At 34.4% G+C, this 24,384-nt stretch overlaps 3 protein-coding genes across 5 annotated transcripts in view; 2 read left to right on the top strand and 1 right to left on the bottom strand.

Moving 5' to 3' along the window:
* Window positions 1–4,150, top strand: part of LOC144446967 (ADP-ribosylation factor-like protein 3) — a 9,014-nt gene extending 4,864 nt beyond the window's left edge. The window contains exon 5 of the mRNA XM_078136833.1: window positions 582–4,150. Coding sequence (XP_077992959.1) covers window positions 582–629 — 48 coding nt within the window. The 3' untranslated portion in view covers window positions 630–4,150. The remainder of the gene's footprint in view (window positions 1–581) is intronic.
* On the top strand, window positions 754–24,384 carry LOC144446966 (uncharacterized). 3 transcript variants are annotated; one of them, XM_078136832.1, is made up of 4 exons: window positions 754–780; window positions 22,096–22,227; window positions 22,789–23,023; window positions 23,383–24,384. In XM_078136832.1, the coding sequence occupies exons 1-4, from the start codon at window positions 754–756 to the stop codon at window positions 23,646–23,648; spliced, it is 660 nt and encodes a 219-aa protein (XP_077992958.1). In that variant the 3' UTR covers window positions 23,649–24,384. The 3 variants fall into 3 exon arrangements, with proteins under 3 accessions (XP_077992958.1, XP_077992957.1, XP_077992956.1); XM_078136831.1 differs by lacking the exon at window positions 754–780 and adding an exon at window positions 20,393–20,522 and having other exon boundaries at window positions 22,789–23,019; window positions 23,379–24,384; XM_078136830.1 differs by lacking the exon at window positions 754–780 and adding an exon at window positions 20,393–20,522.
* Window positions 5,591–20,320, bottom strand: LOC144446083 (isocitrate dehydrogenase [NAD] subunit beta, mitochondrial-like). Its single transcript, XM_078135778.1, has 10 exons — window positions 20,280–20,320; window positions 19,388–19,459; window positions 18,769–18,911; window positions 17,696–17,830; window positions 16,675–16,807; window positions 16,153–16,286; window positions 15,118–15,367; window positions 10,421–10,515; window positions 9,986–10,046; window positions 5,591–8,620 (listed from the first exon to the last, which is right to left on the bottom strand). The coding sequence occupies exons 1-10, from the start codon at window positions 20,307–20,309 to the stop codon at window positions 8,543–8,545; spliced, it is 1,131 nt and encodes a 376-aa protein (XP_077991904.1). The 5' UTR covers window positions 20,310–20,320; the 3' UTR covers window positions 5,591–8,542.

The following is a 24,384-nucleotide window of genomic DNA, read 5'->3' as shown; positions in this document are numbered from 1 at the left end:
AAAAAATAATGTGAAATAACATATACCAAGTCCATGTTCACATCTCAATAAACGGCAAAACATTAAACAATGTAAAAAGTTTGTTATTGTACGTACAATAACAAACTTTTTACACTTTGTGCATCTTTTTGCAATGTATTGAGTTATGAACATGGACTTGGTATATGCTCTTTTTCATTATTTTTTCAAGTAGAAAACATAGTGAAGCTGTTTTATCAAATGAAAATCCAAAATAAATACCAAATTCTCATCCATATGGCCACTTTAATCTTATTACACCCTCTCATCACAATTTGTTAGATTGTTTATCACAATATTTGTTGATATCACTCTACTTGATATAGTTATTAAACTTCAACACTATTTAATTCTTGGCTGTTCAGTTATTGTTCCTTCCTACGTCATGTTACATGTATGATGTAGGCCAGCAAGAATAGAATGGTTTCTATAAAAGAATGGAAGGAATACATTAATTTGCATACATTTGGCAAAATCTTATGATTCAGTAAATAGTATCTCCTTGACTAGATCTCTATTTCTATCAATATTAAGATTTTTGTTTTGTTTTTTCTCAATTTTAGTGTGGAGTAGAATGGGTTTTGAAAAATGTTGGTAAAAAGAAGAAGTAGAAAAGTGCATTTATCTTACAGACAATTCTTGACCAATCAAGCCTTGTTGTGGAAGATATATGCAGATATTGGAGTTTGTACAGATGAGCAGACGAGCTAGAAATCCATTCACTCCTTCTATTTAATGTCATGTCACCTCAGTGTAATGTTTGTAAGTCCAGATGCCAAGCTTCAAAGGCAGTTCCCAAAGGTGTTGGCACTCCCCCCAGACCCCAAGATTCTAGATAATGTCAAATGAATGCCATAAAACCCTATTTATGTGAATTGTCATAGCAAACATTCGTTCAGTTCCTTAAAAGTATGTCAACTACACATACATGTAACAAACCATGTTTTTCATTTCTAAAGATAACCCTAAGATATTACACCGGACCTTTTTTAGTACATGTAGTCACTCTCTAAATCTGTTGACATTTGACATATATTACTTAATATTCAGACCTCCAGCTGATATGTTGCCATGGCAAATTATGTGCTTGACATTACCACACTTTGGGGACTGTCTTTTTGTCAATTTAATGCATACCAATTGTTTCTGAAGTTCTGCCAGAGGAAATATGTCAATCAGGGGTATAAGTCACAGGACAGTGGGGGAGGGAGTGAAATGGGAATTTTGAATGGGGAGGGTGACATATATTATGTACTTTATGGAGATATATTAGATTTTTTTTTTGTCCTGATCAAAAATATTCGTTCTGTCACAGTGAGACTGTGGTAGATCATTGCTGGATAATATTTGGCATTGTATGGTTAATATTTACCAAAGAACTTATTTTTGGGGCAGTTCACCATCGATTGATTGATTGATTGATTGATTGATTGATTGATTGATTGATTGATTGATTGATTGAGACCAACTTGGATCTCTTCTGCATATCACAGGATTTTAAAATGACATTCAGAATATATTGTCAACTGATATGAAAGTAATGTTTATAGACTCTGTTAGATGTGTGTTGATTAATTAACAAAATAACGTTCTGTATTATTACCAACATATGGACAGAAACAGTGAAAAGCTCTGCTGTAAACTTGTCCTTCGACTTCTTTCTTTCGTTTTCAATTTAGGTATAGATCTCAAATACAAGATGAATGTATATTTGACCTTTGACCCAATGATGAACTTTCACACCTAACAGTGTCTTTCCCAAGTCTTATCAGCACATTATTTTTGTGATCAGGAAAGTAGAATGTTTGTTAACTTCAAAGCTTTGATATCATAGGGTTGCAGGCCCGCTGATCCCAAACAAAGTGACTTTTCAAAGAGTGCATATGACATGAGGTCATGGGAAATGGACCTTTCCATTGGTTGCATATGAAATGAGGTCATGGAAAATGGACATTTTCAATAGTTGCATATGAAATGAAGTCATGGAAAATGGACGTTTTCAATAGTTGCATATGAAATGAGGTCATGGAAATGGACCTTTCAATTGGCTGTATATGAAATGAGGTCCTGGGAATGGACGTTTTCAATAGTTGCATACGAAATGAGGCCATAGGTTATAAGAATGAGGCAGCTTTATCTCAAAAACTGTGTGAAAGCTCAAACGTACACACTAAATATCCATTCTTAAAGATTTTATCATCACATGGTCAAAAGTAGTTCCTCAAATTGTATTAAAGTCCTTTCCTTTCTTCAATATGAAAAGCATCAATTAAGTTCAGCAGTGTCTGTATTATAAGTGTACACTTTCTTTCTGTACTTTGCAATTACTTTGTGTCAGGTGTTGTTTGCTTGTAAGTGTCCCAAGCCTACACTTACTTTACCAGCCAATAACAAACTTTGTTACAAATTTCCTAAACCTGTACTTACATTACCAGCCAATAACAAGCTTTGTTACAAGGGATCTCATTTACAAAATACCTGTAGTCAAATAGTATCAAAATGCTATGTCTTTGTACTAGCTGGAAAATGCCTACTTATGTGTGATTATTTAGAGAAATATATTGTATTCCGAAAAACATCCATTTGCAAGGCACCAAGTACATTACTGTGGTGTCCAACTTGAATTTTGTTGTGTATCCTATGTATTCTTTATGAAGTAAAAAAAAAGAGGCCGATTTATTTTCTTGTGAGAGCAGTGTTTTCTTAAATGGTAGACATTTATAAATTTTGAACTGATTTCCTTTGCATTTGTTTAATGGTAATGAAAACACCTGTACAAAGAGAAAGTTAAGTACTGGGATACCTTGGTAAGGAGGTTTGGTAGTGAAACTATGTTACTACAGTGCACTTGTTTTACACTTTCAATGTTAACTTTCAGAATAGAATGTATCAGAAAATCATAACTAGTCTCATAATGAATTTTATTGTTCTACCTGCTGCAAGGCAGTATGCAAATAATTGTCACTTGGAATAGTAAAAATATAGAGCTCAGTGACGTAGTTGACATGTGACTGTTATTTTGTCATACTTGTTCGATACTAAAATAGTAAAAATGTAGAGCTCAGTGATGTGGTGGACATGTGACTGTTATTTTGTCATACTTGTTGACATATGTTTTAATGCTAAGTAAGTAGTATAAAGAGCATATCAGCATTCTTCACAACAATAACAATGTCAAGATTTTCACTACCAACCAGCAGATGTTTCAATATTTTTTGCCTTGAATATTTCGAAGGATAAGTTTAATGTCATGTGTTTGTATTTGGGCATATATACGCAATATATAGCAGATTGTCAGCTATTATTAAAAGAATTATTCATTTTCCTATGTACTTACTACTATCTGATTGTTTAAACCCCAAGTGACTGGTGATGCAAACATGTGTATAGATTATCATACAAAATTTAGAATAATAAGATGATTCATTTTTTGGTCTATAACTTATATTTATACATGTCTACTTACACAGTGTTATGTGAACTGCCTACCCAGTCTTGTGAGAGCGCTTTCCGTCCAGCCACCTGAGCAGTCTTGAAAACTGTTGTGGGACAATTTCTGAACTAAGCTGGCCCAAAACAGACAAAAGGAGTGCACTGTGAGAGGACCAACAGTTAGGACAAATTATTGAAATAGAACAATGGAACTTGGAGATTCAATTATTTTACCACTTGCCCTTAATAGATAATTATATTCTCATGTTTATTTGTTAACATGTATCCCTCCTACTTGTTGGTATAATTTGCTTTCTCAAAGCACTGGTCTTCAGCCATCATGGTTCACAGATTTTTCCCTAACATTTCCTTACAATCTTGTTTAGAATGTAGAAAACCATACTATAATGATGTTTATTGCTTGCAAGTTTGACCCCTTCACCTTCACATCCCTATTTTCCAACAGGATAAGAGGTAGTTCAAAACATAACAGAGAAAAGGAAAAGGAACATAAATGGATATTCTATCCAAAACTTAGTCAGATGAGAGAATCTAAAACAAATATTATAGACACCAAAGTCTTATTTTATGTGGAAATCTTGAAGCCCAGTTTTACTTTTGTCTATGTCTGTGTGTACATTTATGTCTTTGTTGTAGCCTTTGTAAGAAATCAAATAAATCTTTTGTCTATGAACATCAAGTACTGGTGAGTTGTCTTCTTAGTGTAGTGCACTTTACAAGACAATTTACATCAACTGTCTTAAATTCAATACACCATCACAATAAATCTCACACTCTGATTGAAATGAACCAATTACAAGTAGTTTAAAATAGACCTTTTACAATAAGCAATTTCACTCACTATGACCAAGTGAACTGTCTGATTTCTAAATAGACCTTAACAAAGAAATCTGCCCTCAATTGAGACATGAACTGTCCAGGTTATCAAAAAAATCCTTCAAAATAAATTTCACCCACTTTGACCAATTGAATTGTCAGATTTCTCAATAGACCTTGACAATGAAATCTGCCCTCTGTGGAAAATGAACAGTCCAGGTTATCAATAGACTTGTGTAATAAATTTCATCCACTGTGACCATAACTTACAACTGTGCTTTCTCAATAGACCTTGATGAAGAAATCTGTCCACAATGGAGACATGAACTAAGTATCAATAGACCTGTCTCATCAATTTCACCCACTATGACCAAGTGAACTGTCTGATTTCTAAATAAACCTTAACAAAGAAATCTGCCATCTATGCAAAATGAATTATCCAGGTTAGGGCGCCTTCAGTAATTTACAGGTGGGAGAAGGCTAAGAGGTATTGGTGGTGGTGGTGGTGTGTGTGTGTGTGTGTGTGTGTTGGGAGGTTCACTTTTACAAATTGATATTCAGGGGGAGGCAGCATATTTAAGAAAATAGAATTACAGGAGGGTCACATTTTACTTTGATTGTATTTGGTATCTGCATATTGTTGTGATTTTGCACCTTACTGCTTCCACATCCCACCACTGCCACCATTGTACTGTAATATTAGAACATGTCAATCACTGCTGACAACCAGGCAGTGAATCAATTGTTAGTTTTTGTGTGAGGAGAGAAGAGGGTCTCCTAGGAGTGATGAGGGAACACTGTGATAAGATATAGGCAAGAATGTGGTGGAGTGGAGATATCGACCTCAGTTCGATATTGTTGATAGTGCACCCATGTAGTTTTGGTAGTTCTGGCCTTCCGCTCTGTCAATTAGATCCAAATAAAAGTATTGATTAAATAATGAATTATTGCAATGCCTTCACACAAATTCCCCATGGTGAGTGTGGTAGTAATGGAAAAAATGTGGTGGTAGTACTGGGATAGAGTACCATTATGATTTTTATCCCTTTTCACTTAAAACAGAATTTTAACCCATGTTTTTGAAATATTTTAACAGAGCGAGGGTCATGTTTTAGAGAAAGGAAATTTGGAAAGGGTCAATTTTTAGAATATGGAATGGGGGGGGGGGGGGAGTCAGGCTTTACACAACAACCACTCTTGATTTCTCTCAGCCCTCCCGCCTTGTGGTTACTGAAGGCTCTCTAATGATGAAGCATGAACACAGACACACACACAAAGTAAAGCAGTAATCTCTCCATCCATGTTTGATGTACTTTATTTTTGTCTTCTTCTCAAAGTGTAAATATTATAAATACAGAGCACATAAAATAGCTATACAATGTAAGTTAGTGTATATAAGTGATCTAAAACATTTATATGCTGCCTAAAATAGTTTGGGTTTAAAAATCTGGCAAATCAAGCCATGAAGTGTATTATATTATGTACTTTGATATGAGTGGATGAATAATAGAGATGAAAGTGTAGGAACCAGGGATGTATAAAATGGTACGAACTAACTGACAATTTGAATCCTTATGCAAGTGGTCTAGTATTCTTTATATTAGCACCTCACAGTACAATTTCACCATTTAAGTAAGTCAAGGAAATTACAACTACCACCTAGGTAAGTGGTGAATCCCAAGTTCCACCTAGGTAAGTCATGGATCATAGCTTCAACCTAGTCATGGCTCATGTCTACCACCTAAGATACTCATTAATCACAACTACCACCTAAGTTAGTCATGAAAATCAACTATTTGACTGATTTGATTTATTTCATAGTGACTGACTGAAATCACAACTATCGTCTAGATCATTAAAATAACAATGAATGGTATCGGATAAATAAATAGATGAAAACATGTAAGTAAAAACAGACAAACTATTTGATGGGTCATACAATATGAACAGGAAATATCAAAAGATTACAAGTCAATCATGTTGGCGGAAAAAAAAATCAAAACAATTAAAAATATGACACAGTCAATAGTCATTCTCATATTTTTCAGTGAATACAGAGTTTGTTGACCTTTTCCCAAGATGCAATGCAGTATTCAATTGATTAGAACCCCCTTGACACAATTTGCCAAAATCAAATGATGCCTTTCTTCAAACAGAGTTGTTTTCTTCAACTCATCAGTCACTGTACAAGTCTTTGCAAACAATATTGAAATGTAATATCAAATTATTGGCTTTTCAGTGAATATATTGTTGGTTGTTTGGCAAAAAATTATAATACTCCAGTTACAGTCAGCACAGTTTTTAAACAGTAAAATAGTATTGTGCACTTCTGTCCTCCTGATGCCATTGAAGAATTTGTTTCTATCTAGTATATGTCTGTTTGATACGTCTTAAATCGGGTAAAACTTGGCATATCACTTTTAAGTAAATGTGTATATACTAAATAACAAACTACAAATCTGTAAACATCTGTTCACCTGCATGTTCTAACTATTCTAAAGACTGTGTGATACACTTGTTGGCATAGTCTTGTCAATGTCACTGCTTCAAGAAAGTGAAGTGAGAGTGCAAAAAGTAACATCCCAAACAACAGTGTATGGTATATCTTAAAAAGGGTATGTAACTTACTCATGAAAGTTGGCATAGAAAGCTCTGAAAAGTTACATTTATCAAGGTGTTGTTAAAACAAATACACAAAATAGTAAATGGGTATAATCTGTGTACATGTGATGTAGACAACAATAAAATACATGGATGATGACATAAATTGTAAAATTTCACATAGCTGCTATGGTAGTAAAATCATTCTGATTCTCATGTTAGGATTTGCCAAATCTCTCTTTCTCATAACTCTGACACTGTACTCATAGTACTTCTCTGTGTGTTGTTAAAGTAGAAATTATTCCCAAATAATTTTGTCCCTTCAGCCCAAAACAAATATGCAGTGACCTAAGGGGCCTTGTCACTATGAGTCAAACAGATGAGTAATGACATAGTGTCTTTTTTCTGGCTGAATTAAGAAACTGTTGAGGAATGAGATGATAATACCTCTGCATGTTAAATTTATTAAAAATCTCATATTATGAGCACCAATGAAATCATTAATGACATAGATGCATATTCTCATTATGTAGAACAACCGGGGCATACATTCCATATTTTATTTTTGAACACATTCAACTTGGCTTGTGTGAGGGTATAAATCACACTTTGCACAGTTGTTGTTTTCACTTCAAAGGATTTTAAGTATTTGAGAAACATTTTGTCAAATGTTACGCCACCTTAAATGGGCTAGCCTGTTCTTTATGTGTTTTAGTACCATTTGTTTCAAATTGAAATATCTTCATAGTAATTCCAATTATTGAAACATGCATGGTTATGTCCAGCAACTTACAGAGATGAAGTCGAATGTAGTACAAAAATTATATAATGATGTAATTTATTGGTTACTAATAAAATAAATAATCTTTGTCTCAATTACCACAGGTCTTTTGTGCGTAGTTGACAAACACATATTACACTTAGTCAATCAGAATTGATTCTAAATAAAACAGTGCTTTTTTCATGTCAGTGTATTTTGTAAATTTACCTCTATCTATACACTTTGTAATTTCTTTTTGTATATTTGGACATAATTTTTGAAATTGTTGTTACTATCTCTAACTATAAATTTGTTGTGGTTGTTATTTACATTACTTTATCCTGGGATGGTATAGTTGAGTTGTTTAACTAAAAGGGAGCCTCAGTTACTACACCAATTTTACATTAAGACATGAGGTATTCTGGGTTTACCATCCTTTGCATTAACTGTTAGTACTTACTGCGAGCATATAAACATAACATTATCACCATTTTATACCTACTACCCCTATCATTTTGTATTTGGAATCTATATTTCATAGGAGGGTGATTCCACTTCATTTGAAATGGGGATGGAAGGGATTAAATGATGTGAACTTACATAATGTTGATATATAATGTGGAGGAGATAAACCACAAACACACTGCTCAAAAGGGTTACACTAAACATTCCATTTTTTCACATCATTAAAAGTCAATTTATATTTTCAACATTGGCTGTACAAACCACAAACGTTGTGTATTAATAATTTATTGTACTGTACACACGATATCTTTTCTCACACACAAACCTTTACATAGTTCTAATTTACAATGAGTAACAAATGACTGATATTATATCATCATGATGAACATCTCACACCCTGATGTTAATTTCATCCATGATACATCCATTTCACAGACGGATGTTGTTAGTGACGGCTCTTGTGAACTCTGAAGTGGATGCATATCCTCCCATATCTCTTGTACGCACCTAATAATAGAACAGATGTCATTAGCACAAAAATGAAAGTAGGTTGTGACTGTTCTTACCTTTTTATAAGAAAATGCAAATAATGCAGTCTTGAAAAATTTTCTGGAGGAGAATAGAATGATGGGATGAACCTGTTGTTTTATCTGAAACAATGTGAGCTATACATGACTCTTCTGAAATGTTTGCCCAAAGACGTTGGGTAAACAAGGTCTATGTTTAGCCATACAAGAAAAGTATCATCATTACACCCTTTAGTTTTCACTCTATTTTTGTGAGTGACTGAAAATTAAAGTTTTTAACATTAAAACGTATTTGCAACTAGATTCTTATTTTTGATCATCTACATTAACTTGATAGTTGACTTTTTAGTTACACAGATTTCCATATCTGTCAGCTTAGATGTTTGTAATGGATAAGTGAATTTAACCCTTTCAGGACTAGAAACTTTCCCGCCAAAATTTTTGAACAAAAATTCTTGTTTCTCTGTAATTTTTGCAAAAAGATCAACTTTATTTTAGACCAGAATTCAAGAAATATTACTTCCCAATGAAGTAATATTCTTAAATTTTAGAAAATGTTCTTACAATCAAGTTTCTATTTATCCCAATGTTGTCTCTAGGAATGAAAGGGTTAAATTCATCACACACATACAAATTTTAACTATATAACAGAGACTGCTCTAACATATCATCACATCAAATAGATATATATGTACAGGACAGAATCAGCATTATGAATTTCATCTCACAAGTTTCCAAATTTTCATATCTAGTCCTATAGTCTAACTCCACATGTACATACAAATAGGATATGGATACTACATGTATATTACCACATCATATCATTTTAAAGTTGTCTAGTATATAATAGAATGAAACGGAATGTCTCTACACAGGGCTCGAAATTTACTTTTTTCTTTGGTATTCCTAATGGACTATCGGTTTCAGAAACTGGTAGTCCAAGGGTTGCAACCTGTCGTCCCATATTCCTGAACTGAAAACAGATTTCCTCTATTGGAACTACTAGTATGTGTGTGTTATTAAAAACTTTCATGTCCATAAATCTTCCATCCTCAATGCATAATCAGTGGTAGCCTGGGTGGGCTACCAGCTGCAAATTAGGGTAGCCCTGTGACAAGAATTGGTAGTCTGTGGGCATGGAACTACTGCTAATTTCGAGCCCTGTCTACAGAATAAGGAAATACTATTTGGCCTACTGTATTCATTTTCGAATACATAATTGGAAGATTGGCCAGTTAGGTTCAAATCATCTTGAATAAAAATAAATTGAATATTATTATAATAAATAACTGTACGAAGTAAGTTTTGTCTAAATCTCATGGTAAACAGATCCTATCATACATACCTTGCCCATCCTGATGACTTTGCCCACTGCATTCTCAATCAATTGTGCATAAAACTCCAAACTGAAATAAAGAAGGCATCGTAGAGTGAGCGTCAGTCCAAAAACTCACAGATTGATGGTAGAATTTGTAAGTATACACTGTTGTACAGCTAAGGAGTACATTTCAAACATTCTGGCTTTCTGACTACGGTATTTATTTTATTGAAAATAATATTTCAATTGTTATCTATTCAATTGAAATAACTTTTAGCTATTGATGTGAAGTTGAAGGGAAAACAAACTGTGATACATTAAAAATCAACAAATTTTCTGTGTGATTTCCTTAGATAATGAGGTACAATCTTTTATGTGTACTGAATATCTGACATTGTAAGGAGAAACTCTGATGTATTCAGGAGCAAGAACAGAGTCTATTATCAAACTCTTGTGACTTACTTGAGATGTCTAAGCATATTTGATGAACACATCAACATGGCTGTTGGGTTAGCAACATTCCTACCACTAGCCTGTGAAAATGTATGCCTTGCACCCTGTAATAGAATAAGCACAGTTTATTATAAACACTGTTTTTCACAACTTGTGTATAAACAAATACCAGTAGGAAAAGAGGATATAAGGAATTATACCATACATGAGCCACTGAGTTGAAAAAAAATGGAATATATACTCTGGTCGTTCTACGTCACAACAACACACGTCTATGTCATGACAATGCATATTTACATCACTGGTCTGGTGTTCAAAATAATAGTCAAAACTTTCAAAATTTCAATTACTTTCCCTCATTTTTCTTTGATATTATTGGCGCTGGGATAATTATGTTATTCTGCAATATTTTTCTTCATTCAGCTGGAAAATACTTGTGACTTAAAGGTTATCACTATGAGTCTAGCGACTCGTAGTAACAAAGGCCCCTTAGGTCACGAGTATTTTTCTTAGCGGAATGAAGAAAATTATTGGGCAATAGCATCTAATTACACTGAATTGTAATAGTCTTGTCTGGCTGTACATTTTACATCATATTTATAGAGAAGTCTTGGCAAATGTCCAATGTACAAATGTACATGTAAACCGCTACTACTGTCAAACACCCATAAAATCTATTGTACTATAGCTTTGATGTCAAATTGTATTCTGTAATCCTATTGGCTATTAAGGGATATTTTCGTAACTCGTAACTGTAAAACTTAAAGAGTAAAATGGCAAACTGAAATTTGATGGATGTTGTGATCATAAAACTGTAATGTTAAGTCCAGTGTCCTTCAAAATCATTGATTTATTTTCTAAATATAAAATTAGACTGTAAGATACGTCAGTTGTTCAGTCCTATCAGGCTTCTAAACCACTGTAAGATATGTCAGTTGTACAGCCCTAACAGACTTCTAAACCACTGTAAGATATGTCAGTTGTTCAACCCTAACAGACTTCTAAACCACTGTAAGATATGACAGTTGTTCTGTCCTATCAAGCTTCTAAACCAGTGAGTGGTGGCTGATAGAGTGACATGAATATCATATCTTACAGACTATCCATTCACAAGTACCATTTGTATGTAAATGTAAGACATATTTATCAAACATGTTATTGTACGATGTGCAAATGAATATAAATTCTTGGAAAATGTAAATCTTCATGATTGCTCAATTTAACATTTTAGGTACAAATACCCGAAGGAGAATTGTTATTTATGAAATTTTGCACTCCATTTGCTTCATAAATTGCACAGCATTACTTCTGAATCAATTATCAACCTTTTAAGCTTAGTCATAACTTGATAAAAAATTAGATAGTTCACCAAGAGTTGAAAGTGTTCTTATTTATTTATTTATTTCTTTATGTATCAATCCATACACTGTATACAGTATCATATGTCCAGATTACTAATCACAGCATTTATCTTTGCCCTAGGGGATTTTTTAAAATTCCATTTATAGAAACCATGTTGTCATGGTAACGATATGGATGAAATGTTTCCATGGATACAAATGGCTGTATTGATGAATGTATTGTGGAATGAAAGGCCATTGAAATTGTTGGCATTATTGTATAAGTCATTCAGAAGTCAGTGATGATGGATTGTTCCTTGTGACCTGTGTGTAGTTAATACTTTGAAGTGATAGAAAAATGTCTGCTAGCTTATTTCCCTCAGATGAAAATACTTCAGATCTATATGGCAAAAAAAAAGAAGAAAAAAAGACTTGTTTCTGGTCAGGACAGTCTGTCTACAATTGTGTGACGATGCGGAATTTGTTATTTTTATTATTTTTGCAACAAACCTGTCACACTCAATCTACTATTTATGGCAGTTACTGTTCTTTTTATTTACTACTTTAAAGCAAGTGTGTATGTAGGGCAGATGTCATTTGCTTGTTCATGATTGGCTCTGCAGTTGTCTTTGACTGAAGTAGGGAGGGTTATTTTTGTATTTACCCACGGATTTGCAGACTGCATAGGCTGGACAAATGTCTTTAAAAAGACTGACGCAAGGATATTTATGTGATGTGTGCACTGACCAGAAACAGTTCTTTTTTTTGGCCTAACACCTTGATTAAACTACTCTTAGACGAGTATAATGTTCACATCCATGTGTAGCATATAAAGAATCACTGTACAGCTGACACCATAATAAGAGTAAATTTCTTGATCATCAAATTAAAGTATTTAGATTAGTTGCTTGACAACTATTTTTATTCCCCCTTTCCCGTTAGCTATTGATATACATATTTATCTCATATATGTATTTTGTAATTTGTAATTATTGTATATTTTTGGGAATAAATTATTATTATTATTTTGTCTGAATACCAGTTTTGAGTTCTGTCATTAGCAAGTAGGGGAGAAGTATACTTCAGTACACAATATGTACATTTCAATGTGCTGCAAAGAAGTAAGCTTCAGTATATAGAATATGTACCTTTCAATATGCAGTGAAGAATTCCCCTTGAAAATGTATCAACTCGGTTTGTGCCCCTTGAAAACTACTTTACTAGACAAAAATAATGACTGAACATTACGGAACTACCAGGACTAGGTATGAACAGAAGGAGTGAATGAGTTCTGCATGTATGCGCTACAAATTCTATACACTATCATAATATCAATACACCATGAAAATACAGTTAGTCATGTAGCATCAAATTATTACCATAATTGTATCAATATTATTCATGGAATATGATCAAATCAGGAAATTTGAATAAAAATATCACCATGGGCATTGAACAAATCTGAAATTAAACCCATACATTGAAAATAACAATTAAGTTAGTTTGGAGTTACACAGGTTATTACCATGGTTACAACATCAATGTTTGTTTGTTTTAGGTTTTAGTTTTTTCTCCAAAAAGTCGTAATTTTACATCTGATTTGTGTACCAAGAGATCTGTTCATCTAGTGTTTGTGTACCAAGAGATCTGTTCATCTAGTGTTTGTGTACCAAGAGATCTGTTCATCTAGTGTTTGTGTACCAACAGATCTGTTCATCTAGTGTTTGTGTACCAAGAGATCTGTTCATCTAGTGTTTGTGTACCAAGAGATCTGTTCATTTAGTGTTTGTGTACCAAGAGATCTGTTCATCTAGTGTTTGTATACCAACAGATCTGTTCATCTAGTGTTTGTGTACCAACAGATCTGTTCATCCAGTGTTTGTGTACCAACAGATCTGTTCATCTAGTGTTTGTATACCAAGAGATCTGTTCATCTAGTGTTTGTGTACCAAGAGATCTGTTCATCTAGTGTGTGTACCAAGAGATCTGTTCATCTAGTGTTTGTGTACCAAGAGATCTGTTCATCTAGTGTTTGTGTATCAAGAGATCTGTTCATCCAGTGTTTGTGTACCAACAGATCTGTTCATCTAGTGTTTGTGTACCAAGAGATCTGTTCATCTAGTGTTTGTGTACCAAGAGATCTGTTCATCTAGTGTTTGTGTACCAAGAGATCTGTTCATCTAGTGTTGTTGTACCAAGAGATCTGTTCATCTAGTGTTTGTGTACCAACAGATCTGTTCATCTAGTGTTTGTGTACCAAGAGATCTGTTCATCTAGTGTTTGTGTACCAATGGATCTGTTCATCTAGTGTTTGTGTACAAGAGATCCGTTCATCTAGTGTTGGTGTACCAAGAGATCTGTTCATCTAGTGTTTGTGTACCAAGAGATCTGTTCATCTAGTGTTTGTGTACCAACAGATCTGTTCATCTAGTGTTTGTGTACCAAGAGATCTGTTCATCTAGTGTTGTTGTACATGTGTGACTACACACCTAAAGGAATAGTTAGTACATGTACACAGAAATCATCTGTTCATGTACATGATTACAAACCCATAGGGATATTTTGATAAAATAATCCGACATGTCTAAGTTTACAACTAGACTTCATACAAGTGACATCCTATCACTGCAATCAGTTAAACTTTAGGCATGTACATTGTATATGTACCATGCCCTCTTTCCACCATTCTGACAAGTCATTGCTCATATTTCTACTGAAGCAATGTTTTGGACAGTGCTTTAAAAAGAGGCCTGTGGTTAATGACATTGCCCTTCCATCTATCCATCCAAAACAAACATACTCATACACTTCACCATGTCTGTAGTACTATAACAACAGTTCAATTCTGATAAAAATAGAATGATTTTCTCAAATTTCCATCTTTAGTGAATAGTAGTTATTTGTTGCAACATGTAACACAATGATTTATAGTCAGAAATTCAATCATGAGCCTTAGGGGAAACAGAAATCATTCTTTCCAGCCAGTCAACCATGCATAACTTAATTATAAAATACAACCATGTATGACACTGGCTCAGAGCTACACGTCACATCCCCTGAAGTCACATGCAGTGCTTTGAGCATTCAAAAAATACAACTAACATTCACAAATTATTTCAAATTTGGCGAAGTGCCAGGTGTTGATTTTCATACCTGAGTTATTTGGATTTTTGCAAGGTCTAACTTTTTCACTGTACAAATTATATTAACCAAGTATATTTTGGCAGTAAACTTCAAAATACAGTTTTTAATTTAATTTTGTAATTGACACATTTTCACAGTTAATACCATACTGTAGAGATTAACAAAACACAAACAAACAAACAAACAAACAAACAAATATACAATAGATAAGTACACACTTACTGGTTCAAAAATGGCGAAATCACTGGAGTAACTTTCCCCTGGCACTACACCAGCACCTCCAACCAGACCTACAGCTACATTGTCTACAATGCTACCATACAGATTTGGCATCACCATCACATCAAACTGATGAGGGTTGGATACAAGCTGCATACAGCAATTGTCTATGATCATAGACTCAAACTTAATTTTGGGATAGAGTTCAGATATCTCTTGACAACTCTGCAGGAATAAACCATCACCAAGCTTCCTGTAATGATTAAAGAGTATCTTTTATGAGAGACTGCAAGGAAGGTTATAGAGAATAGTTTACAAACACAATTAGTATAAATTATGAATTATAATAATTTGGATCCTCCTTTTAGATTTATACTTGCATAGTTCAATTTAGGAAAATATGAGTGACATATTAAAGGAGCCTTTTCACCATGAGTCTGCGACAGGAGTAACAGAGTATTTTGTGGCTGAGTGAAGAAAAATATTGGAGAATGATACGATAATATTTGAACCTGTTAAATTTGCAATAATTGAGAATGTAGTGGTGATTCTAAACATTTTGACTTGCATTACAAATACCACACAGCAATGACGGAGATGCAGACATGTGTCGGCATGATGTAGAATGAACAAGATATAAATTTTGGTATTCTTTGTTCAAATGCACACAACATAACTTGTGTGTGGGGTAAGTACTTATCTTTCGTGACAACCATCTGGGAAAAAATCCTCTTTTTCATGTTTAAAAAAACCCCTTCAATCATGAGTTTTATGAACATGTATACTGGCTTAATAATAATAATAATAATAATAATAATAATAATAATAACAATAATAATAAAGGCGATTTGTACATGTAGTGCGCCTAATCTCGCCGAGCTCTAGGCTTAATGAGTATGACTTACCAATATCATTTTAACTGATAATAGAACAGAGTTTCAGTCTCAGCCATCACTCAAGTACAGTAGTAACATGTATATCAAATACACTATAGGGCTGAGTGCTGTTTATTTCACAACATAAGTTACATTCACTTACATAATATTAGCTTTGTGTACTGCAGTAACCTTCTTTCTACCATGCTTAGTGGCATAATCAAATGCAAATTTAGCAATTCTCTTGGACTTGGTTCTGGTAATGATCTTAAGGCATTCTACAACACCACTTACACTCTGTGAAGGAACAAAAATTAAGAAAAATTCATATTGGAATTGTGTTTTGATAGCAATAAACTACAAGCCTAGTAATTTGTAAATAAATTTAGACCATTGCAAAAGTTCTGTGAAGGTTACTGTGAAATGCATTTGGTATGAAATTAAAACTCATCTCTCAATATTTTGGCAAAAATGCATTGACACATATTGATAATGGGCTGATTTCTTAGCATACATTGTATAGGTTTACTACATACATCACTTCCTTTATAAAGCACATTCTACAAACTACATTTCTCACTTTATCCTTTGCACACACGTCATTTCATTTTTGGTCAATACTTGGACAGATTTCATTTTTTCTTTTCAGGTTCGTAAAATATTTGAGGACAGTCTGTATGCTTACCTCATGTTCTAAAGAACTGTATTCTCCTTCTGTTTGTTCTCTGATTACAACTAAGTCTAGGTTACTATGTCTTGTGCTCAGTCCCGCTATGCTGTTACATCGTACCACATTGGCAAACAGATCTAATCCCCTCCTGTCGTGTAAATACACAAATTCAACTTTCAGATTGTCATTTAGGACTTCATACAACCAAGATCACTGTTTTGTTTAAATTACAGCCTGCTAAACATCATTATAACACGTCTCAACTGGCAGCTGTTGATTTTTGTCCCTTTGAAACTGATGCTCAGTGAGAGCCTGGGTGCCTATTTTTAATGAGTTTGTAGTACCGTAATTGCATGTGTGTAACTGCAACATTGTTTCACAAAAGTCAGAATCAATCAAGGTTACCAGAGACAACACTTTAAATATCAGAAATACTTGATGTTATTTCAGACAACAAACACAATGTCTAAGACATTATTCAAAACAATGTCTTCACAATATAAATATGTCTAAGGGTACATGGGTGTGACATTATAACTCTCTGTCTGCACCAAATACAATTATCATTGATACATGTTATAAATATGTACAATGATACTTCCACTAAGTACCATAGTCAAAGACCCCCACGATCAATGATAAAATTTCACAGGTAACTTTGACAAAACAGAGATCTTGGTTGTAATGTATTTGCATAACTCTAATAACTGCCCTTCATACATATGTGACACGTTGGCATATTCCACATTCCATCATCATATTAGGTTTTTTAATATTCTATAAAAGGATCACTGATTGGACATACTTCTCAAAAGAAAACACGGTTGTACAGTAAGCACATATCAAAAATGATCTTACAAAATTACTATCGTGTCAGCAATGGGCTGATGTATCGGTCAATGATAAGTTTAACATGAAGGACCCCTGAATGACCTCTCTGAAAAGTTGGCTGTCAGTCACTGAATGAGTTAACAGATGTCCTTAAGTTAAAAGTTAGTGCATCTTAATCACCCATGGTATGTAACTTTATCCTTACCTGATCTTCATGTTGAGAGTCTCTAGTTCACCCTTATTTTCAAAAGGACTGTCAATATGTCCTTTTAAACCGACATTATTTTTCTCAAATGAATCAACAATTTCCTCCAGTGATGCACTCTGTCCTTGGACTTCACTGTAAAAAGTATAGAAATACAACAATCATAAAATTGGGTACCTGGTAGGATAGAGGTTGCAATGTGAATGATTCAATCCTATGCACCTATAGATGCTGCAATGGATTTTATGCTCCCCAGGGAATTGAAGAAGTACAACAGGATGTTTTGCTTCACTAGCTCTGTGCCGGAGTAATAATTGTTTGTGCCTGGAGCTCTCCGGAGAACAGGTGCACTACAAACACACTTCACTATTAACATATTATTTTGCAACTCAAAAATCAAAGTAAAAGCCAGTTGTTCACACTTTGGCTCCATTTAATATTAGTGGATTTGGATTGTATTGTACATGTACTTATAATCACATCACTTTGTATTGATTCAACTCTAATCAGATGAATCTGACTTTATTACATGTACATATAGTTACTAAACTTCACCACTGTGACAGTAAATGCTATTTTCATATTCATTTACTTTGGTGTAAACACTTCGAGTAAATAAGTTCAACTGTTCTGAACTCATAGCTAAATTAAATTACTAGGTCCAAAGTTGATGTAAAGTAGTGCCAATTCAGCAAAGCCAGTAGGCTGTGTTAGTTTGGAATATCAAACCCTTGCTATGTTCTATCACAGTTCTTCTGTAACTGACCCTATACAACACGATAGAGAGGGCTGTGATTCTACTTTTTAAAGTTATTCTGTAGAGCAGGTTTTTTAATGTCAGTTTGTGGAAGAACTAAAAGAAACAAACATAAATTCATATTTGTAAAAGTAAACAAAGCGTACCTATGTAACATGATTGTGTATCTAGATAGCATGTTACATTGTAAAGGGAAATCTTTCAGCTACTTTCTGCTAAATTTGGATCTTTGTCAGATATGGTGATCAGTAAGTAAAAGAGATTTCTCTGTCGACAATTCAAAATAGAGTAAGATTTCAAAGAGATGAAAGACTACCTGACAAAGAGTTCATCAAACTCCACTGGAACACCGGAATGTTTGAAAACTTCCCTTACAGAATTGACTAATTCTGGACCAACGCCATCACCAGGTATCAATGTTACTCTCTTAACACCATCAGGCTTTGATACTGGTTCATTCTGTGGGGTGGAGGAATGAATACATTAAAATGACAAAACATGTCAACATGACTGTTTTCAAGCCTGTTCACTCCTACCTCATATCAACACAGTAATGACCTGGATGTAATGGTATCAAGACAATTTTTTGTGGTGTGACAAGTCAAGATTGAGATGATAAAGTAAGGTGAGTTGAAAATGGGAAGAGTTAAAATTAGGAATCAATCAACTCATCTCTTGTTTTGTTATGTATTACACAAACATGTACTTGTACTGTTAATCTTAGTGTAATTAATACACATGAGATCCATAGAAATAATGCGTACAGTATTGTATTTGTATTTGTATTTTTGGATGATGCAAAGTCCATCTATCAGTTCAGAGATTGAGATATTGCTTTCTCTGTCTTTTCACAACTAATAAAGTAGATTATACAAAGTCCCTAAATTCCCCTTTCTGATAGATTGCAGTGTGAGGTGTTGGTTATGTATACTTACAACTGACAACTGTGTTAACACTGGAGAAGAACAAAAATGTCTCGCAGCATTGCACCACCCACTTTCAGACACCTATGGCATAAAACAGAGAAAACATAAGTATATTGTATGAGCTAAGAACATATGTTAAGTCCAACACATTCTTTACAGGTATGTACTTGTACTAGACACTAACCATATTAACACTTACAAGTGTCTTGACCTCTGTTTCTTTTCAAATTGGCATGAAAGTTATACATGCTAATGATAATTCGCATGCATTTTTTTATTTGTTACTGCTGTAGAGCTCTTTTTTTCAGTTCCATGTAAGAACTTTGTGGGACACAAGCTGTGCGTGGGTTATACTTCTATGGTTATACATGGCATAGACAGTGGAGAAGATTTTCCACTGTTTATGGTTTTAGGCATACTTTCTGTCTTCTACTTACTGAAGCAATGCTTCAACTATCACTAAGTCTTGAAATTGACTAAATTCAGATATTAAGATATACATTTATCCTATAATTCATAAAATTTGATGAAATAATTTATTATACGCATAATAATGGCTGATTTCTCATACAGTAACAAATACAATAATACCTTTAAATGTACAGATTGATTGAAGAGCCTGTGGATCAGGGCAATTTCGGCGGTAATATATTTCATGTCTTAGTATGTAGCTGTTATAATTTTTCCTGCTAGCTGTACATGTAGCAATGGCATGAAAGAGGCCGACCCGACGCCGACACATTACACAAGCACGATGGAACTGAAATGTTCATCGTCGATACTAGTGGGGGTCGATCATTGAAAAATATACACCATTGACGTCAAATGTAACATTCAAATAGTATAAATCTATCACTTGATTAGAAAACTTGTACACAGATCGAGAAGAAATGACACTTACGTTTACCCCAAGTCGAGAAATGTGCCGCATTACATTCGCCATCTTCGCGAAACAATCACTTCCGGTAGAACCCCTAGGCTTGTCAATATTATCATACTAGCTGTGTCTCATATGTATCGAATTCATAATAGACCAGTGGCAGTTTGACTCAAAAAGATGTTTGGATGTCAACGTTTGCGTTACTTCGGCCGTTTGTATCACACAAGCAAGTTTTCTACACTCCCTCGCCCTAGGGTTCATGAGGTTAGTGCGACTAGCAGTGTAGTGCATTCCTCGTCTAGCGCGTCTGTGGTGGCATCGCCAATCCTCGTCCTAGATCCTGCAGGTGCCAATCGATTCTGATGTAGCAGGACTTTAACCCGTATATTTTTTTTTAGCTTTTCAGATTTGCACTCAAAATAACTATCATAACAAACAAGACGAGTTTGTCTCACACATTTTGTAAACAAACTTAGCAAGACATTGAAGTCTAGTTATTATAGTAACCTTAGATTTCTGATATAAAATCAGATAGCAAAAATATATGGAAAATATATTTATTGATGGCAATGATGTCAAATGTCATACTGAAATAGCTGAGTCATTTAACAGACACTTTGTTAATATTGCAAACTCTCTTACAAATAACTCAATTACTGACATGTTTGATACTGAAAAATATAACGACTTTGTCATGTCAAAGAATATACCTTATAGTTTTAAAATTCCACTTATTTCTCAGACAAAGGTTCTTAAGTTTTGAATACTTCTAAAGCTACTGGGTGGGATGGAATCAGTGCTAAACTTTTGAAACTTAGTGCTCCCTATATTGCTACTCATATTTTTAGAATTGTTAATCTTTGTATAGTCAATAAGTATTTTCCATCTCACTGGAAAATTGCCAAAGTACTTCCCCTTCATAAAGCTAACTCAACTGAATCGTGTTCCAACTTTTGACCCATTTCTATACTACGTTGTCTCTCTAAACTTCTTGAATCCCATGTCCATCAAAGCCTCTACTATTATCTCACTCAATTTGATTTACTCTCTCCATTTCAATCTGGATTTCGTCCTGGCTATTCCTGTCAGATTTCTCTAATATATTTTGTTGACCATTGCTATAAATGAATAGAGTGGCATAGTTTTTCAATAATTTAAATACAGTTATTGAGTGGTTCATATATCATATCTGCACGATAGAAAGCAATTTGTTAATTTTAAAAATTGTCAATCTTCAATGCTATCTATTAACTCCTCTTTTATGTTTGATTTATATTAATGACCTTCATGTATCCATTGATAAATATCATATCAACACTTATGCTGACAACTCTTCCTTGATTTACTTGTCCCTGATTTACTCATCTTCTTCAGTTTCAGAACTTAATGTCTGTCAGTCTGTCTGTCTGTCTGCAGTCTCTCTCTGTCTCTCCCCCGTCTCTCTCTCTCTCTCTTTCTCTCTCACCCTCTCTTTCTCTGTCTCTATCACCCCGTCTCTCTGAACTGTCTCTCCCCCCCTCTCTCTCTCTCTCTCTCTCTCTCTCTCTCTCTCTCTCTCTCTCTCTCTCTCTCTCTCTCTCTCTCTCTCTCTCTCTCTCTCTCTCTCTCTCTCTCTCTCTCTCTCTCTCTCTCTCTCGCTCTCTCAGACTCTCTGTGTGAACTTTCTCATTCTGAACTCTCTCTCTCTGAACTGTATGGAGCTACTACCAATTCCCTACACCAAAGGTGTTACTAAGGGTCTACAAAATCTTGTAGTAAGTCTCACTAAACTTGACATGTCATCAGATGACTACGACACAATTCTTGGAAATCCTTTGTGTGTACTTTTAATTAACAGAGGCAATGGTTTGGTTCACCAACCAGTGGAGTAAGAAGTCTTTGCAGTTACCCAATAAGCAGGTACCCTGTACCAGACAAGAAAGACTTACCTGAAGATATGGTACAACAAATGGATGAAGTGGAAGAAAAAGTATGTAGAAATAGAATGAGTGGAAATTATACACATCATAGATATCAACATTCTTTTGGAAAGTGTATTATTTTTTACCAATTAATAAAATACTGATTCAGTTCAATATGGTAGTGGTGAAAATGAATGTAAAAAGAAATTAATTTTAACATGCAAATTTGAACATTGACCATCTGTTGGTGGAGGGTCTAGGGTTTGAACTAATATGCCATGGTATTGTGTCTGCCAGGATATGTGTGTGTGTGTGTGTGTGTGTGTGTGTGTGTGTGTTTACAGGTGTTTTATGTGTGGTGACAAATTTGTCTCAAAGTCTTGGTCTGAAATTTGATAGGGATGTTATACACACATACACATACACATACACATACACATACACATACACATACACATACACATACACATACACATACGCACACACACACACACACATGTACACACACACATACACACACACATGTACACACACACACACAATCACACACACACACACACACACACACACACACACACACACACACACACTCACTCAGTGAGTCACATATTATTTCTATTTTTTTGCAGTCAGGATTCTTACCCAATGTATTCAAAGCACTGGCTCACCGACCCGATGAGTTTCGTGCCTTCTTTGCGTATTATGACGCACTGATGAACAAAGAAACTGGTAGATTGACTAAGGCAGACAAAGAGATGATAGTGGTAGCTACAAGTGCACATAATAATTGCCTCTACTGTGTCATAGCACACGGAGCCTTACTCAGAGTCTTCTCCAAAAATAGGATACTGGCAGATCAAGTAGGTCAAATTTTGTTTGTTTGAAATTTACACAGAATGCCATATTTGCATGGCTTTCAATTTGCATGGTATAGAACACCCCATGCACATCAATGTTATACCATGTCTGTGGTTATACCCAGTGCAGTCAGACCGTACTTCGTACCAACCAAAAACCCAAGGAACACATGTCAATTTTCCTGTAAGCCACCCTAATATCAACACAACAAAGAAATTATGTTACTTGCTTTTAAGAAATATCTTGTGCATCGTATCAGATTAAACGATGACATCATATTTACTTTTAAAGTATGTTGTAACCAAATTAAAATAATGCTTGTATTTTTCCATTTCTTTCTACCTTCATGTGAATATCATAGGTAGCTACTAACTGGAAATGTGCTGATTTGGATGCAAGACAGAGAGCTATTCTTGAGTTTGCCATGGCGATATGCAAATCAGAAGCAGTGACTGAAGACCACTTCTTGGAGTTGGAGAAACATGGATTTGATAGGGAAGACATATGGGACATTGGAGCTATTTCTGCATTCTTTGCTTTGTCCAATAGAATGGCACATCTAACAAATATGAGACCAAATGATGAATTCTACATATTTGGACGAATTCCCAGAGAAAAGAAAAAGGAGTAATACAGCCTTACAGGGTGAATGAAGCTTACTTTTTCAACTGAACGTATAATGACTACTAAGTGAGTGAGAAGTTAACTTTTTAAAATGCCTGGAGTTAGGGGTGACATCAAAAGAAAATACCTGGAGTTAGGGGTGACATCAAAAGAAAATGCCTGGAGTTAGGGGTGACATCAAAAGATAATAGAGGATATTAACAAGAAAATAATTTCTTTTGTTTTGAGATTTGCTCCCCCCCCAAAAAAAAAAAAGAAGAAAAAAAAAGAAATATAAAAAAAACTTAACTGGTGAACATTTTTCTGACTATGAAATATTCACAATATTTCACCTCCAAAAATGTTGTACTAATTTACTATTACTATTGTATGACCTCTGATCACACACTACACTCCTACAGCAGATCTACATTATCATTGTCATACGTACTAGAATGCACTATTGTAAGACTATTTACTACCCCAATATAGGTGTTTGCACATAAAGATTGTATGAAAATCTGCCTGACATCATAACATGAGGAAGACGGATAACGTCCTGATCTGAAGGTGCAAACACTCACATTGAGGCTGTAATGTTTTTATTATATACTGAGTGAATGTTTGTGTGGTGGGAAATGCTTTTTGATTTTTTGCGATTATGATTTTCATATAGTGAGGTTTGTAAAAAAGAAAGAAAGAAAGAAGAGTTTTATAGATGAAATAAAGTATTACTTTCTTGTCAACTATATACAGACAAGGTG

This window comes from Glandiceps talaboti, chromosome 15 (assembly GCF_964340395.1).
Source record: "Glandiceps talaboti chromosome 15, keGlaTala1.1, whole genome shotgun sequence".
NCBI classification, from domain to species: domain Eukaryota; kingdom Metazoa; phylum Hemichordata; class Enteropneusta; family Spengelidae; genus Glandiceps; species Glandiceps talaboti.
The sequence above is the reverse complement of the archived record's forward strand: the minus strand, read 5'-3'. Positions and strand labels throughout refer to the sequence as shown.